This window comes from Monodon monoceros, unplaced genomic scaffold (genome assembly GCF_005190385.1).
Source record: "Monodon monoceros isolate NGI ecotype Baffin Bay Population unplaced genomic scaffold, NGI_Narwhal_1 Super_Scaffold_18, whole genome shotgun sequence".
NCBI lineage: Eukaryota > Metazoa > Chordata > Mammalia > Artiodactyla > Monodontidae > Monodon > Monodon monoceros.
The window spans coordinates 48355945-48373978 of NW_021703774.1; the positions used below are offsets into that span (position 1 = coordinate 48355945).

Consider the following 18034-nt stretch of genomic DNA (forward strand, 5'->3'; position numbering starts at 1 on the left):
GGCCACGTAGGTCCTTGGGGGCATAGGAGGGAACGCAGGGAGATCAGGAAAGTCAGCAGGGAGGCACCCTCCCAGATTGGAGGAGCAGGAGAGGACAGGACAGTGTGTACCCCACGCACTTGAGCCCAGGAAGCCTGCTGCGCTCCCAGTGAGGTACCCTGCCCTCTGAGACCAGGGGAGGGGGGCACACCTGGGTCCCTTCTGTTCCTTGAGCCTAAGCCCCAACCGCCACAGCCCCCAGGGCCTTTTCCAGCCCTGTGGGTCCTGAGCATTGGCCCCGCCCACCACCCAAACCTTGCCTTTGCTTAGGCCCCGCCCTCCACAGCCAAGGCCTTCCTCCCCCCCACTCCACCCTCTTTTCTTTTCTCTCCTCTTTTTTACTATTGTGGTACTGATATACCTTCCAGGTGTTGATTCATCTATATTTTTATTTTTATATTCTTCCTAACATATCTGTTAGTTTCCTAGTCTAACTTTATTTTTTACTTTGTTACTGTTCTTTTTTTTTTTTTTTTGCTGCCCCAGGCGGCTTGTGGGATCTTGGTTCATGAGCCCAGGGTTGGGCCTAAGCTCTTGCGGTGGGAGATTTGAGTCTGAACCATTGAACTAACAGAGAACCTCAGACCCTAGGGAATATTCATCGGAGTGAGGTCTCACAGAGCTCCTCATCTCAGCACCAAGACCCAGCTCTACCCAACAGCCTACAAACTCCAGTGTTGGAAGCCTCAGGCCAAACAACCATTAAGACAGGAACACAATCCCACCCATTAAAATAAAAATAAAAAAAAAAGGAGATGGGAAGAAAATATGTCACAGATGAAGGAGAAAGGTAAAAACCTACAAAACCAAATAAATGAAGAGGAAATAGGCAATCTACCTAAGAAAGAATTCAGAGTAACGACAGTAAAGATGATCCAGAATCTCAGAAACAGAATGGAGGCACGGATTGAGAAAATACAAGAAATGTTTAACAAAGGTCTAGAAGAGCTAAAGAACAAACAGAGGTGAACAACACAATAACTGAAATGAAAAATACACTAGAAGGAATCAGTAACAGAATAACTGAGGCAGAAGAATGAATAAGTGAGCTGGAAGACAAAATGGTGGAAGTAACTGCCAGGGAGCAGAATAAAGAAAAAAGAATGAAAAGAATTGAAGACAATCTCAGAGACCTCTGGGACAACACTAAACGTACCAACGTTCGAATTATAGGGTTCCCAGAAGAAGAAGAGAAAAAGGAAGAGTCTGAGAAAATATTTGAAGAGATTATAGTTGAAAACTTCCCTAACATGGGAAAGGAAATAGTCACTCAAGTCCAGGAAGCACAGAGAGTACCATTCAGGGTAAACCCTAGGAAAAACACACCAAGACACATATTAATCAAACTAACAAAAATTAAATTCAAAGAAAAAATATTAAAAGCAGTGAGGGAAAAACAAAAAATAACATACAAAGGAAACCCCATAAGGTTATCAGCTGATTTTTCAGCAGAAACTCTACAGGCCAGAAGGGAGTGGCAGGACATACTTAAAGTGATGAAAGAAAAACCTACAACCAAGATTACTCTACCCAGCAAGGATCTCATTCAGATTCGATGGAAAAATCAAAAGCTTTTCAGACAAGCAAAAGCTAAGAGAATTCAGCACCACCAAACCAGCTTTACAACAAATGCTAAAGAAACCTCTCTAAGTGGGAAACACAAGAGAAGAAAAAGAACCACAAAAGCAAACCCAAAACAATGACGAAAATGGTAATAGGAACAAACATATCGATAATAACCTGGAATGTAAATGGATTAAATGCCCCAACTAAAAGATACAGACTGGCTGAATGGATACAAAACAATAAGAGCCATATATATGCTGTCTACAAGAGACCCACTTCAGACCTAGGGACACATACAGACTGAAAGTGAAGGGATGGAAAAAGATATTCCATGCAAATGGAAATCAAAAGAAAGCTGGAGTAGCAATACTTGTATGAGATAAAGTAGACTTTAAAATAAAGACTGCTACAAGAGATACGGAGAGACACTACATCATGATCAAAGTATCAATCCAAGAAGAAGATATAATAATTATAAATGTTTATGTACCCAACATAGGAGCAGCTCAATAAATAAGGCAAATGCTAACAACCATGAAAGGAGAAATTGACAGTAACACAATAATAGTAGGGGACTTTAACACCCTGCTTACACCAATGGACAGATCATCCAAATAGAAAATAGATAAGGAAACACACGCTTTAAATGACACAACAGACCAGATAGATCTAACTGATATTTATAGAACATTCCACCCCGAAGTGGCAGAATACACTTTCTTCTCAAGTGCACATGGAACATTCTCCAGGATAGATCACATCTTGGGTCACAAATCAAGCCTCGGAAAATTTAAGAAAACTGAAATCATATCAAGCATCTTTTCTGACCGCAATGCTATGAGATTGGAAATCAATTACAGGAAAAATACTGTAAAAAACACAAATACATGGAGGCTAAATAGTGTGCTACTAAATAACCAAGAGATCACTGAAGAAATCAAAGAAGAAATTAAAAAATACATAGAAACAAATGACAATGAAAACATGACGACCCAAAACCTACGGGACACAGCAAAAGCAGTCCTAAGAGGGAAGTTTATAGCAATACAATCTCACCTCAAGAAACAAATATCTCAAATAAACAATCTAACCCTACACTTAAAACAACTAGAGAAAGAAAAATAAAGAAAACCCAAAGTCAGTAGAAAGAAAGAGATTCATAAAGATCAGAGCAGAAATAAATGAAACACAAACGAAGAAAACAAGAGCAAAGATCAATAAAACTAAAAGTTGGTTCTTTAAGAAGATAAACAAAACTGATAAACCCTTAGCTAGCCTCATCAAGAAAAAAAGGGAGAGGATGTAAATCAATAAAATTAGAAATGAAAAAGGAGAAATCACAACTGACACTGCAGAAATACAAAGGATTATAAGAGACTACTCCAAACAACTATATGCCAATGAAATGGAGAACCATGAAGAAATGGACAAATTCTTGGAAAGGTACAATTTTCCTAGACTGAACCAGGAAGAATTAGAAAATATAAACAGACCTATCACAAGTAATGAAATTGAAACCATAATTAAAAGTCTTCCAGCAAACAAAAGTCCAGGACCAGATGGCTTCACAGGCGAATTCTATCAAACATTTAGAGAACAGCTAACACTGATCCTTCTCAAACTCTTCCAAAAAATTGCAGAGGGAGAAACACTCCCAAATTCATTCTACGAAGCCACAACCACCCTGATACCAAAACCAGAAAAAGATATCACAAGAAAAGAAAATTCAATATCACTGATGAACATAGATGCAAAAATCCTGAACAAAATACTAGCAAACAGAATCCAACAGCACATTAAAAGGATCATACACCATGATCAAGTGGGATTTATCCCAGGGATGCAAGGATTCTTCAATATACACAAATCAATCAATGTGATACACCACGTTACCAAATTAAGGAATAAAAACCATATGATCATCTCAATAGACGCAGAAAAAGCTTGTGACAAAATTCAACACTCATTTATGATAAAAACTCACCAGAAAATGGGCATAGAAGGAACCTACCTCAACATAATAAAGGCCATATATGACAAACCCACAGCAAACATCATACTCAATGGTGAAAAACTGAAAGCATTTCCACTAAGATCAGGAACAAGACAAGGATGACCACGCTCGCCCCTCTTATTCAACATAGTTTTGGAAGTCCTACCCAGAGCAATCAGAGAAGAAAAAGAAATAAAAGGAATACAAATTGGAAAAGAAGAAGTAAAACTGTCACTGTTAGACGATGACATAATACTATACGTAGAAAATCCTACAGATGCCACCAGAAAACTACTAGAACTAATCAATGAATTTGATAAGGTTGTAGGACACAAAATTAATGCACGGAAATATCTGGCATTCTTATCACCAACAACGAAAAATCAGAAAGAGAAATTAAGGAAACACTCCCATTTGCCACTGCAACAAAAAGAGCAAAATACCTAGGAATAAACCGGCCTAAGGAGGCAAAAGACCTGTACTCAGAAAACTATAAAACACTGATGAAAGAAATCAAAGATGACATAAACAGATGGAGAAATATACCATGTTCTTGTATTGGAAGAATCAATAATGTGAAAATGACTATACTACCCAAAGCAATCTACAGATGCAGTGCAATCTCTATCAAACTACCAATGGCATTCTTCACAGAATTAGAACAAAAAAATTTTACAATTCGCATGGAAATACAAAAGACTCTGAATAGCCAAAGCAATCTTGAGAAAGAAAAATGGAGCTGGAGGCATAAGGCTCCCCAACTTCAAACTAATACCACAAAGCTACAGTAATCAAGACAGTACGGTACTGGCACAAAAACAGAAATAAACAATCGTACAGGATAGAATGCCCAGAGATAAACCCACACACATATGGGCACCTAATTTACGACAAAGGAGGCAAGAACATACAATGGAGAAAAGACAGTCTCTTCAATAAGTGGTGCTGGGAGAACTGGACAGTTACAGGTAAAAGAATGAAATGAAAACACTACCTAACACCATGCACAAAAATAAACTCCAAATGGATTAAAGACTTAAATGTAATACCAGACACTATAAAACTCTTCAAGAAAAACATAGGAAAAACACTCTTTGACATAAACCACAACAAGATCTTTTTTGACCCACCTCCTAGAGTAACGGAAATAAAAAAAATAAACAAATGGCACTTAAACTTAAAAGCTTTTGCACAGCAAAGGAAACCATAAACAAGACAAAAAGACAACCCTCAGAATGGGAGAAAATTTTGCAAATGAAACAACAAAGGATTAATCTCCAAAATATACAAACAGCTCATGGAGCTCAATATCAAAAAAACAAACAATCCAGTTAAAAAATGGGCAGAACGGGCCTCCCTGGTGGTGCAGTGGTTGAGAATCTGCCTGCCAATGCAGGGGACACGGGTTCGAGCCCTGGTCTGGGAAGATCCCACATGCCGCGGAGCAACTGGGCCCGTGAGCCACAACTACTGAGCCTGTGCGTCTGGAGCCTGTGCTCCGCAACAAGAGAGGCCGCGATAGTGAGAGGCCCACGCACTGTGATGAAGAGTGGCCCCCGCTCGCCACAACTAGAGAAAGCCCTCGTGCAGAAACGAAGACCCAACACAGTTAAAAATGAATAAATAAATAAATAAATTTATATTTTAAAAAGTCTGAAAATTAATGAAACGTTCATTTCTAAAAATAAAAGGGCAGAAGACCTAAATAGACATCTCACCAAGGAAGACATACAGATGGCCAAGAGGCACATGAAAAGATGCTCAACATCACTAATTATTAGAGAAATGCAAATCAAAACTACAATGAGGTATCACCTCACACCAGTTAGAATGGCCATCATCAAAAAATCTAGAAACAATAAATGTTGGAAAGGGTGTGGTGAAAAGGGAACCCTCCTGCACTGTTGGTGGGAATGTAAATTGATACAACCACTATGGAAAACAGTACGGAGGTTCCTTAAAAAACTACAAATAGAACTACCACACGACCCAGCAATCCTACCACTGGGCATATACCCTGAGAAAACCATAATTAAAAAAGAGACATGTACCACAATGTTCACTGCAGCACTATTTACAATAGCCAGGACATGGAACCAACCTAAAGGTCCATCGACAGATGAATGGATAAAGAAGATGTGGCACATATATACAATGGAATATTACTCAGCCATAAAAAGAAATGAAATTGAGTTATTTGCAGTGAGGTGGATGGACCTAGAGTCTGTCATACAGAATGAAGTAAGTCAGAAAGAGAAAAACAAATACCGTATGCTAACGCATATATATGGAATCTAAAAACAAAACAAAACAAGGAACTAATGAACCTAGCTGCAGGGCAGGAATAAAGAGGCAGAGGTAGAAAATGGACTTGAGGACATGGGGTGGGAGGGTGAAACTGGGGCAAAGTGAAAGTAGCATTGACATACATACACTACTGAATGTAAAATAGTTGGCTGGTAGGAAGCAGCCGCATAGCACAGGGAGATCAGCTTGGTGCTTTGTAATGACCTAGGGGGTGGGATAGGGAAGGGGGTAGGGAGGCTCAAGAGGGAAGGGACATGTGTATGCATATGGCTGATTTGCTTTGTTGTGCAACAGAAACTAACACAGTATTGTGAAGCAATTATACTCCAATAAAGATCTATTAAAAAAGTGATACATTTTTACATTGTGAATGAGTAGTATAATCAGAATGGTTGAATAAACAAGGAAGGAATTTTTAAAATCCTCAAGGATATTCATCTACTCCAAGATAGAATGTGGGTAAAATTTTAAATGGCTTAAAAAATGATTTTAGGTAGTAGGGAAGAGAAGAATCCTCTACATTCCTGCTTTATACCCCTTAACATATTTCATTTTTATTCAATAAGTAACATACACTGATTTTAAAAGTTCAGACAGTATAAAAGTTGTATAAAGAAGAAAATGAATGTACCACCACCTCCTGAGAGAGAACCACTGCAGAAGCTTCTCCAATCTGATGTCTTTGTGGAAGAATTCATTTTGGAAATCTTCATTTTTGGCCCTTGACCTTATTTTTGAAATTATAATAGTAGTACATGAATGTAGTTGAAAAAACCCAACAAAACAAAACTTCAAATAGTATAGAAGGACGTAAAGTGATTATTTCACATGATCCTCTCCAACCACTTTCAGCTGTCCAATTTCCACACCTCAAAGTAAACCACTGGCAGTCAGGTATGATTGGTGTGTGTCTTTCCAGACCTCTTCCTATACTTCCTGACTTTTAAAAAATTTATTCTTTTAAAATTGTGGTTAAAAAAAAAAAAAAAGGGATTTCCCTGGTGGTCCAATGGTTAGGACTTGGTGCTTTAACTGCTGTGGGTCCAGGTTCAATACCTGGTTGGGGAACTAAGATCCTCACAAGCCACGCAGCCAAAAAAAAAAAAAAAAAAAAAATTGTGGTAAAATACATATACATAAAATTGACCATCTGGATCCCCTTTTTTTTGTTTTTTTGTTTTTTTGCGGGGGGCTGCGTTGAATCTTCATTGCTGTGCACAGGCTTTCTCTACTTGCGACACATGGGCTTCTCATTGTGGTCGTTTCTCTTGTTGCAGAGCACGGGCTCTAGATGCACAGGCTTCAGTAGTTGCAGCATGTGGGTTCAGTAGTTGCGGCACGCAGGCCCTAGTGTGCGCGCAGCCTTCAGTAGTTGCGGTGCGTGGGCTCTAGAGCACAGGCTCAGTAGTTGTGGCACATGGGCTTAGTTGCCCCACGGCATGTGGGATCTTCCACAACCAGGGATCAAACTCATGTCCCCGTACTGGCAGGTGGATTCTTAACCACTGTGCCCCCAGGGAAGTCCCTGGATCACTTTTAAGTATACAGTTCAGTGGCATTAAGTACATTCACACTGTTGTGGTTGTGTGACCATCACTTCCGTCCATCTCCAGAACTTTTTCACCTTCCCAAACTGAAACTCTGTACTCATTAAATAATAACTCCCCATTCTCTTCTCTCCTTAACCCCAGCATCAACCATTCTACTTTCTGTCTCCATGAATTTGTACTCAGGTACCTCATATAAGTGGAATCATACAATATTTGCCCTTTTATGATTGGCTTACTTCACTTAACATGTCTTCAAGGTTCATCCATGTTAGTACATGTTTCAGAATTTCCTTCCTTTTTAAGGCTAAATAATATTCTACTGTATGTATATACCACGTTTTGTTTATCCATTCATCTGTTCCTAGAAACTTGGGTTTTCATCTTTAGGCTATTGTGAATAATACTGCTATAAACATGGGTGTACAAATATCTCTTTGAGAACTTGTTTTCAATTCTTTTTGGTATATATCCAGAAGTGGAAATTCTAAATCATATAGTAATTCTATTCTTAATTTTTTGAGGCACTGCTTTACTATTTCCATAGCAGTTACAACTATTTTACATTCCCACCAGCACTGCACAAGGGTTCCAATTTCTCCAAATCCTCATCAACATTTTTTTCTTCTGTCTTTTTTGATAACAGCCATCCTAAGAGATGTGAGGTAATATTTCACTGTATCCCTGACTTCTGAAGACAGAGTTACATGTCAGTAGGAGTCTAGCAACATTTGTACGCTTTTTAAAAAATATGGACTACAGCAGTCAATCTTCAGCACTTCTTTTAAAATATACCCTATATAATGTGACATAAAACAAAATGGAAGAAACACCAAAACTTTTTAAAATGTATAATCTGCAGGTGTTGTCCAATATGGTAGCCATCAGCCTCATGTTGCTACTTAAATATTAAAATTAAATAAATTTAATTTTCTTAGTTTCTTAGTTTCTTAGTTCTTAGTTTCTACTTTTCTTAGTTTCTACAGTTTCTTAGTTCTACTAGACAAATTTCAAGCGTTTAGTAGCCATTGAAAAAAATCAGGCTTTGGAAAAAAGTCTCGGAGTTCTTTCCTGAACAATATTTTATAATGCTTTATGAAAGAAAGGTATATGGCTTAAATAAACTCCTTAACAATGGACATGTCATGTTTCTTGGAGCCCAAGCTTATTTTTAATCCCTCACTGATATTTGATAAATTTCCTGCCACATGAGTTCTTGTCACCCAAGACAGAACCCAGAAAATGAAATTTCCAGCCTTCCTTGCTGGGCATTGGAACTTAGGCATTGAAATCTGGTGTCTCCAATCTGATGTCCCTGTAGAAGACTTCATTTTAAAATTGAGTATCCTGAAGAAGGCGGCTCCATGTGGACTCTAATTTAGGTGGCTTTTGGTAGTGACAGTGGATTTCTCAGTGGTTGCAAAATTGAGTCTCTGGTGCAGAAGTGGCATGAGTGGGGAAATGATACAAAATAGCAGTTTTCTTTTTTTTTTTGGAGGAAAAAGAAAAGGGTGGCTTTATTCTTTGCCAGGCAAAGAGGGAACACCAAAACAGCAGTTTCCTTCAGGGCTCTGCTGAGTAGCTGCTAGAGCAGTTTTCTCAGCAGGCCAGTTTGTGGTGTGGTTTTAGCACTGCTCCTAGAAGCTCGGTGTGGAGCTGGCTCTCCAGTCATCTCAAAAATTCTATGAGCCACAAAATACACAGCCTTTAGTAAGTTACTTTTCTGCTTGATCTTAGTTAGCTTCAGCTATTGCAACAATGTGCCCTGAGGGGTACACTGTCATTTCATTATAATGTATTTTCTTCTTTTTCTTAATTTTTCTTTTATTTATGTCATTTTAGCTCATTAAATACACTATTCCTAAACTATATTTGATGAGATTAAAATTGCCTTTGTTTTATCACATTTACCCAGTAACACTTTCTATGATTACACAGGCCAACAGTTCCTGACAAATGGAGGCTTGAACAACAACTAGTCTTAATTTGCCTTCCAGGCATAGTCAGAAATGTTTTCTACTTCTGTTACAGCCCATGATGACACCTGAGACACTGAATCTCTTTTCTCAGTCCTGTTAAATTTCCTTTCAAGAAGGAGTAGTCTGCAGCAGAATTGGACGCTACAGAATGAGGATGTGGAAGTTGACACAGAAGTCAGCCTCTGCTGAATAAACTGAAGAAAAAAGGAACACTACAGATGAACTATATTTATTCCATCATTGGTTTTCTTTATGTACCACTTGGTATGTATAGCTAAATAATATATCACTTAGTTTTGTTTGCTTTGAATTTTCTATAAAAGAAATCAAACTGCTTGCAGTCCTCTGTGATTTGTTTTAAGATTCTTGTATGTTGATTTGTTTAGCTGTAATTTTTTCTTCTTTACTGAGCATGATATAATATGTAAATATACCACAATTTATTTATCCATTCTCCTACTGATGTGGGTGGTTTCCTTTTTTCCCTGCTATTTCAAATACTGCTACTATGAACAATGTCATATGTATCTCCTAGTATAAATATGTATACATATCTATATGTATATCTCTCTATATATATATACTTATATATATATAAGTACAGATACATATATTTATATCAATCTATTATCTATCTATATATCTATCTATGTAAAAGTTCTCTACAGCAGGGCTTCCCTGGTGGCACAGTGGTTGGGAGTCCGCCTGCTGATGCAGGGGACACGGGTTCGTGCCCCAGTCCGGGAGGATCCCACATGCCGCAGAGCGGCTGGGCCCGTGAGCCATGGCCGCTGAGCCTGCGCTTCCGGAGCCTGTGCTCCGCAACGGGAGAGGCCACAACAGTGAGAGACCCGCGTACCAAAAAAAAAAAAAAAAAAGTTCTCTACAGCAGTGGCTTTCAGATTTTTTACCTTAATCATAATATATTTAACCTATGTGTGACATAATGATATTTCAACTTTAAACAATGCTGACTGCAATCCACTAAATGGATTTCATACATCGCAAATGGGACAACCCACAACTCGAAAAACATTGCTGTAAGACAGCAGTCCTCAAACATTTTGGCCTCAGTGAACACTTTACACTCTGAAAAAGTACTGAAGACCCCCAAAAGCTTTAGTTTATATGGTTATAGATACAGTTATATCTATCAATATTTACAATAGAAATTAAAATGGAAAAAATAAAAATATTTATTAATTTATTTAAAAATAACAGTAAAAAACCTATGTTACAAACGACATTTTCTAAAATTCAAAATAGCTACATTTTTAAAAAATGTTTAGTTGAAAGGAGAAACTATTTTACATTAAATTAAAAACTTTAATGGCTAGCTTAACAGAAGACAGATTCTCATATCTGTTTCTGTATGCAATCTGTGGCTATATGTTGATTTGGCCGAAGTATATGCAGAAAATCTGGCCTCACACAAATGATACATAATTAGAAAAGGGAAGAGTATTTTAACAGTATTTACAGGTAATTGTGGATATCCTTTTTTAATGCCACACCAAAAGTGGACAATTGGTAGTTTCTTAAATGTTAAGCTGTAATGTGGAATCTGAAACCATATCTGTGAACTTTTCATAATCTGTTCCATTAAAATCCATTGGCCTGTCTTGCAATTTATTTATTTTTTTTAACATCTTTATTGGAGTATAATTGCTTTACAATGGTGTGTTAGTTTCTGCTTTATAACAAGATTATATATATATATATATATATATATATATATATATATATATATATATATCTCCCCATATCTCCTCCCTCTTGTGTCTCCCTCCACCCCTATCTTGCACTTTAAATGGATCTTTTATCCATACTTGATTTTCTAATCATCACGGGTTATTTGGAAAATACTGATTCACTGAGTTAGGAAGATCTTTTCAAATATTGGCACATTTTATCACACAATATGAAAAGATGACTTTGATATCATTACTCATACCAGGAAAGTCTTTAAAGTATTGGAAAGCTGTCAAGCTCACAGTAGGGGAAACAGCATTTCTAAAAGCCTTAAATCTTCACTTGAAAGTTTACATTTTATTACCGACAATAAATACTATCAGTTGTTTTTCTTAAAGAGTCAGAGTTGCTTCATTTGTTTCTGAAACATTGTTTGCAAATACTCAAGTCTGAATAACCATATTTTGTTAGTCATTTAAGTAAAAATGGTACTACATGAAAAAATTGCTAGTTCAGCTTGCAAACCAAACAACTGTAGTAAGTGCTTTTCTTCAGGATAACCATCATGCTTTGGCAAACACAAGTGCTTTATGAATATTTCCTATTCGTCACATAGAATATTAAAAAGATATGTACTCAAAATTGAGATTCAATAAATTAATATTTAAATTATCTAAATATTTAAATTAAAATTACATAAAATGTAAGAATGGCATGTTTTTATGGTGAGTACAGGGTGGTGAAGAATTCAATGACTATTATATGATTTGGTGCCACTGCCTTGATTCATATTAAGGCATCAGCAATTTTACCCACCATTATTTTTATACTACCAGTGTAATGCTGACACAGTGAAAAAGGCAAACAATATGTCAGTATTATTCAGACCTTCTGAAAGGATCTCAGAGACCATGGACCATACTTTAAGAACCATTGCTCTAGGATTTATACTTGGCAATGGAATTGCTGAACTGTAGGACATGTGTACCTGGCTTTATTATTTTTATCATTTTATTGATTATTTTTAATGCCTCGCCTTTCAACCTGTTTTTCAAACTAGGTTTAACAATTAACACTCACACCAGCAGTTCTTTGTTCCACCTACATACCAACAGGTTTGATGGATTTTTTTAAATGGGGTGAATGATGGCGCCCCAAAAGATGTGTCCATGTCTCAACCCCCAAAACCTGTGAATATAATCTTATTTGGAAAAAAGGACTGCGGATGTAATTAAGTTAAGGATCTCATGATGAGATCATCCTGGATTATCTGGGTAGGCCCTAAATTCAATGACAGGTTTCCTTGTGAGACAAAAGAGAAGGACAGACATGTAAGAGAAGACTGTGTGAGACTTAGTTAAGCAGACACGAGGAATGCCTATAGCATACCACCAGAAGCTGGAAGAAGGAAGGAAAGAACTGTCTTCTTGACCCTTCACAGGGAGCACACAGTCCTGCCAAAGCCTTGATTTTGTACTTCTGGCCTCCGGAAGCGAGAGAATAAAAAAAAGTTTTAAGCCACCAAATTTGTGGTAATTTGTTATGGCAGCCCTAGGAAATGAACAGAGGCATGCAATGGTATGTCTTTATGGTGTTTATGCTCTGATTACTAATGAAGTTGAACACTTTTTCATATGTTTAACTGACTGGAGTTTCTTATTTGTGAACCATCTGCTCTTTTGCCTGTTTTTTTTAATGTGGTTGTCATTTTATTATTGATTCATAGCAGTTGCTTACATATTCTTATACTATTCCTTTGTCAGTCATATGTATTGCAAATATCTTATTTTGTTTTACTTTCTTTATATGTATTAATGAACAGAAATTCTTAATTTATTAAAGTGAAATTTATCAATCTTTCCTTTTATGATTTTTGTCTTGCATAACGTTAAAGAAATCTTTCCCTCCCCCTGATGTCATAAAGATATTCTCTTATATTGTCTCTAAAAGTTTTATAGTTTAAATTTCACATTTACACCTTTCTCCCTCCTTGAGATCGATCTTTTTATACTGTCACGTAGGGACCCAACTTTATTTTTACCTCACACAAAATTTATTGGAGAGTCCCTCCTTTATTCACTAGTCTCCTAAGTAACCTGTGTCAGAAGTCAACTTTCCATATATGCACAGGTCTTTTTTGAGCTATTTGTTTCATAATCTATTTGTCTCTGATAACAAATATCATATTGTCTTAATTATTATACTCTTAGAGGTGTTGAAACTGGTAAGTTCCTGCATTTTGTGGTTCTTCTTTAGGAATGTCTCTGCTTTTTGGTCCTTTGCTCTTTCATATAAATTTTATTTTATTTTTATTTATTTTAATAAATTTACTTATTTACTTTTGGCTGTATTGAGTCTGCGTTTCTGCGCACGGGCTTTCTCTAGTTGCAGTGAGTGGGTGCTACTCTTGGTTGCGGTGCATGGGCTTCAGGAGTTGTGGCTCATGGGCTTAGCTGCTGCAGGCATGTGGGATCTTCCCGGACCAGGGCTCGAACCCATGTTCCTTACACTGGCAGGCGGATTCTTAACCACTGTACCACCAGGGAAGCCCTCATATAAATTTTAAAATGAGCTTGTCAAACCCTACAAAGAAATCTTGCCAGGTTTCTGATTTAAATTGTCTTGAACCTACCAATAAGTTCAGAGAGAATTAACATCTTTATGACACTGAAGCTATCTGTGAATATGGTAAAGTTCTATTTATTTTGGTCTTCTCTAATAAAATTAGTCTCCTAATAAAAAATTTGGTCTCCTAATAAAATTATAAATTTTTCTCAGTAAAGATCTTCAATACTTATTGTTAAATTTATAAATGGCATCTTTTAATAATTAGATTTTTCTAACCAATTTCTGCTTATCTACAGACATGCAATTGAGTTTTGTTTATGGATTTTATATCCACAACCTTGCTAAACTCACTAATTCTAATAACTGACATGTAAATGCTGGATTTTCTATGTGCATAGCCTTCTCATCTGCTCTTCTCAATAAGATAATGAGTTTTGCTTCTCCCTTTCACTCCGTAAGTGAAAATAAGCATCTTTTTGTCTGATTTCCAAATTCAAAGGGAAAACTTTCTATGTTTTATAACTGGGGAAAACTTTCTATGTTTTATTATTAAGTATGAAGTCTGCTGCACGTTTGGTTTTTTGTTTTCATTAATAGATATCCTATACTGGGTAAAGAAAGTCCCCTTCTATTGCTAATTTGATCTGAGATTTATTTGTTTTATTCCAAAGGCTTTTTTGGATTTTATCAAGTAATTTTTCTGAATCCATTGAGATATCATGTAATTTTTCTCCTTTAATCTGTTTAAGTAATTCACCACATTATCAATTTTTAGTAGGTGTTAAACCCCACGTGGTCCTAGAACAACCCATTTCCATATCATAGAATTTACCCATTTCTTCTAAGTTTTCAAGTATATTAGCATAAAGGTATTCACAGTATTCTCCTATCTTTTCAATATCTGTAGCATTCATAGTTGTATCACCTTCTTCACCCATAATCATTCACCATTTTTAAAAATAAGTAAATCTTTCAGTTACATTAGGCTTTTAGTATGTAGTCTGAATAGTTAGTCTTTATTACCTTTCTGTTCTGCTCTCTGGTCCTCCAGTTCTTTCTTAGGAGTTTTAGGTTTTATCAATTCTTTGTCCCAGGCAGCCAAAGCTTGTTTTTCCATTTGACGAATTTCTGCTTCCTCTGCATCTAAACGTCTCTTCCACTCTAGTAGCTCCTCCGCATGTTGGCGCCGTTGCATTAGTTTTTGCTCTCGCTTTGTCAGAAACCTACGGTTACACCATGAAAAACAGTGAGAGAACAAATCTATAGGCAGAAATCACTTTGAGAGCTTTATTACTCATTACGTTATCAAAAAGTTGTATAAAACAGGACATTCATAGTATTCCTCTGAAAAAAGTTTGAGATAATAGGAGCTTTGGTAAGTGATCGCATTCAGCAAGTAGGAGAATTTATTTATTTTACTTGTAATTAATTATTTGGAAATTTAGCAAAGGAAAAACTGTGGGGTAATTTCAGGAAAAAAAAATCTTCAGAATATTTGGTTAACCATGACTGATAGTACTTAATGTATTCATTCTTCATAGGTGATTCTTTTTCATAACAGAAGATACAAGGAATTTATTCTGAAGGCTAAGACCAGAAAACACACAAACTCAAAACAACGAAGACCAAAACAACAACAAAAAAAACAACCCCCAAAATCCCAAACAAGCAAGCAAACAAAAAAACCTGTTCATGTCCCTTTTTGATTTTTATATTCAAATTCAGTCTGGTTTTGCTTCAGGTATAGTAAGTTTGGTTCCCATTACCTGGGAAATGCAATGTCAGGTGACAGTCTATCTGTTTTTCATGGAGAGAACACTGAGAATCACAGTCAGATGCCTTATGCATAAAACATGACTATTTATTTACTTGAGTAAAAGGATGCACCAAATGCCTCAAACTTCTCAATTTAACCCAATCTCTGGAATTAAATAGCCTAGTATATCTTAGCTCCAAAGGGTTAGGGGACATAACTGATTTAGGAAGTTATTTGAGTAGTTAAAAAGCTACTATTTGCTCTCCTCAAATGTAGACGCCACAGCTAAATGAAAGGTGGGCTGCTCATATTTAAGTGTTAGATCTGTAGTGGTAGCTAATCAACAAAAATACATTCACATATCCAACAAACAATAAAAAGCACAAGAACTATCACTCCACTTCTTAAACAATCAGCATGTCAAATTAATGTGGAAACAAAAAGGTAAAATCTATGGGACATTTGACAAGAGGCCCCTAGGCTGTTAGAAAAAAAAAAGAAAGAAAAAAAAGCAATAAAAACAAACAAAAAGAATAGAGCATGCTCTATCAAAGAGTGCACTGAAAAAGGTGCAAAGTTACCTGACCAACTGGTTGTAGATATACAGCTGGAATTTGGGATGAAGGTTGGGAAAACAGACACTGAGAGAGGCCCAGTGATGAGACGTAAAGACAGAGAAGAAGTAGTGAACAGGAGAGCAGTGTCTACAAAATAAGGAGGAAGATTTTAAAACCAAGAGATCAAGAGGCAGAAAGAATGAAAAAGGGAAATCATAAGAGCTGAGTGCAGAACTTTTTAATATGCTTCCTGAATAACATTATAAGCTACTCAGTTAAAGCAAGTGTTATACTTTGTGTGACATATAAAACATATACTTTTATAGATCTTACCAAAGATTTCTGAATATACGTGCCTTTCTTCTCAGCTCCTGCTTAACCATCACGTATACTTTCAGGTAAATTTATTTGTTTGTGAGTAAAGTAATGAGAAGTAGAGTGTGAAGCTAAATAAGTTTTCTCATAAGCTTTAACACAGAGTACAACAATTATGGGCATGAACCTAGCATATCAGCAATTGTATATACATATGTAATTCTGAACGAGTAGTTTTTATATCTGTACCTTGTCATGTATTTTAAGCTTGAATTTAAATTTAAAAAGCAGTACATTTGCCTTACTTAACCTTACCATTATAATCTAAGCTTGAATATAGTTATATAGTTTAAAAAGTCAATTTATAGTAAAAATACCTTGTTCACATCTACAACATAAAACTTACTGTCAACAGGACCTACTGGAGGTATCTTGCTTTATATTTAACAAAGGCCCACTTAAATAATAATACTGAAATACAATACCCATTCTATAAAAAACCAGGATGCATAATTAAGAATAAACTAAGCTAGTTCCAATAAATACTACCAGTAGTAAAAAAAAAAAAAAAAAAAAAAAAATCATGCTGTGGACAATTCAATCAATCATAAGGTTAAAAGTAAGAAGAAATTCCATATGTTAGACTTATAAAAGTAGGAAAAAAACCAATTGTTTCTCTCTTTTTTTAATAGTAAATAGACCATTGTCTATATGAAAGGATAAATAAGTCTAATAAAAGGTTTGGAAAGGTTAATTCTCTTTGACAGAGCATGCTCCTGTTCACATGCACACAACAATAACCTGTAGATCAAGGCAACATTTATTGCCTTGGAAGGGCAAGGAATAATACCAGTAAGTCAAAGAAGTGAGAAAATCTAGGTATGAATCCAGTCATTCATTTGAATTTTAAAAAGTATGTAGAATCTTGACTACATGTATATCTTTAGATAACAGATGATTTCAGCATCTGTTTCTCCACATACAACTTAATATTTCACCTTCCCTCTGTTCAGTTACATACTCGCTCTATCTCTTTCTTTCCCTCTCTCCCTCCCTCCCTCTCTCTCTCTCTCTCTCTCTTATCATATCTGGATTGCCTTGATTTTCTGCACTGAAGTTTTTGTGCAATTTTGCCAAGTTTCAATAAGACACTTCAATCTTCCTTGCCATTCTTTATGAATGTATAATAAACTTATTTTGATGCCAATTATGCAAAAACAAATGTACTTGGAAAAGGTCCAAAAAAATCTATTCATAACATTCAAATATCACCCACCCTCTCAAGTATATAACTGCTAAATGCATGCATGACCTAGTACAAAAAGTAGAACATTGGAAGATGTGAAATAAACTGTAAAAAAATACATATTAAATTTTTTTGTCCAACCCAATATAGAGGATAATAATTTTCTCTATTAGAACAAATACTAATTATTTACTTTTCATTTACAAAGATTAAGCATATTCAAAAGCTCTAGGTTAGAAATGAACAACAAGAGAAATGGCTAAAAAAAAAAAAAAAGAAAATGGTTTAAGAGATAGTGTAAGAAAAGTTTAACTTAAAGTTGGAACTTCATCCCAGAAACACACGTTCCTTATTTAATATACATACATTCTAGAATTCAAGTGTCTCTTAAAAGTTGTATAAAATTGAGATAAAAGAAGCAGTAGCACTTCACACTAGAGTTAACAATCCTTCAAGATGCTGCACAAGT

The 18034-nt window shown here is 36.0% G+C and overlaps 1 protein-coding gene across 7 annotated transcripts in view; it reads right to left on the reverse strand.

The window, feature by feature from the left end:
• CEP350 (centrosomal protein 350) overlaps window positions 1-18034 on the reverse strand; it is a 136941-nt gene that overhangs the window by 38416 nt on the left and 80491 nt on the right. For all 7 annotated transcript variants that reach the window (XR_003794335.1, XM_029227710.1, XM_029227707.1 and 4 more), the window contains one exon: window positions 14715-14914. Coding sequence is in view for 6 of the 7 variants with exons in the window: in XM_029227710.1 (XP_029083543.1) it covers window positions 14715-14914 (200 nt within the window). In the remaining variant the exon portion in view is untranslated. The remainder of the gene's footprint in view (window positions 1-14714; window positions 14915-18034) is intronic.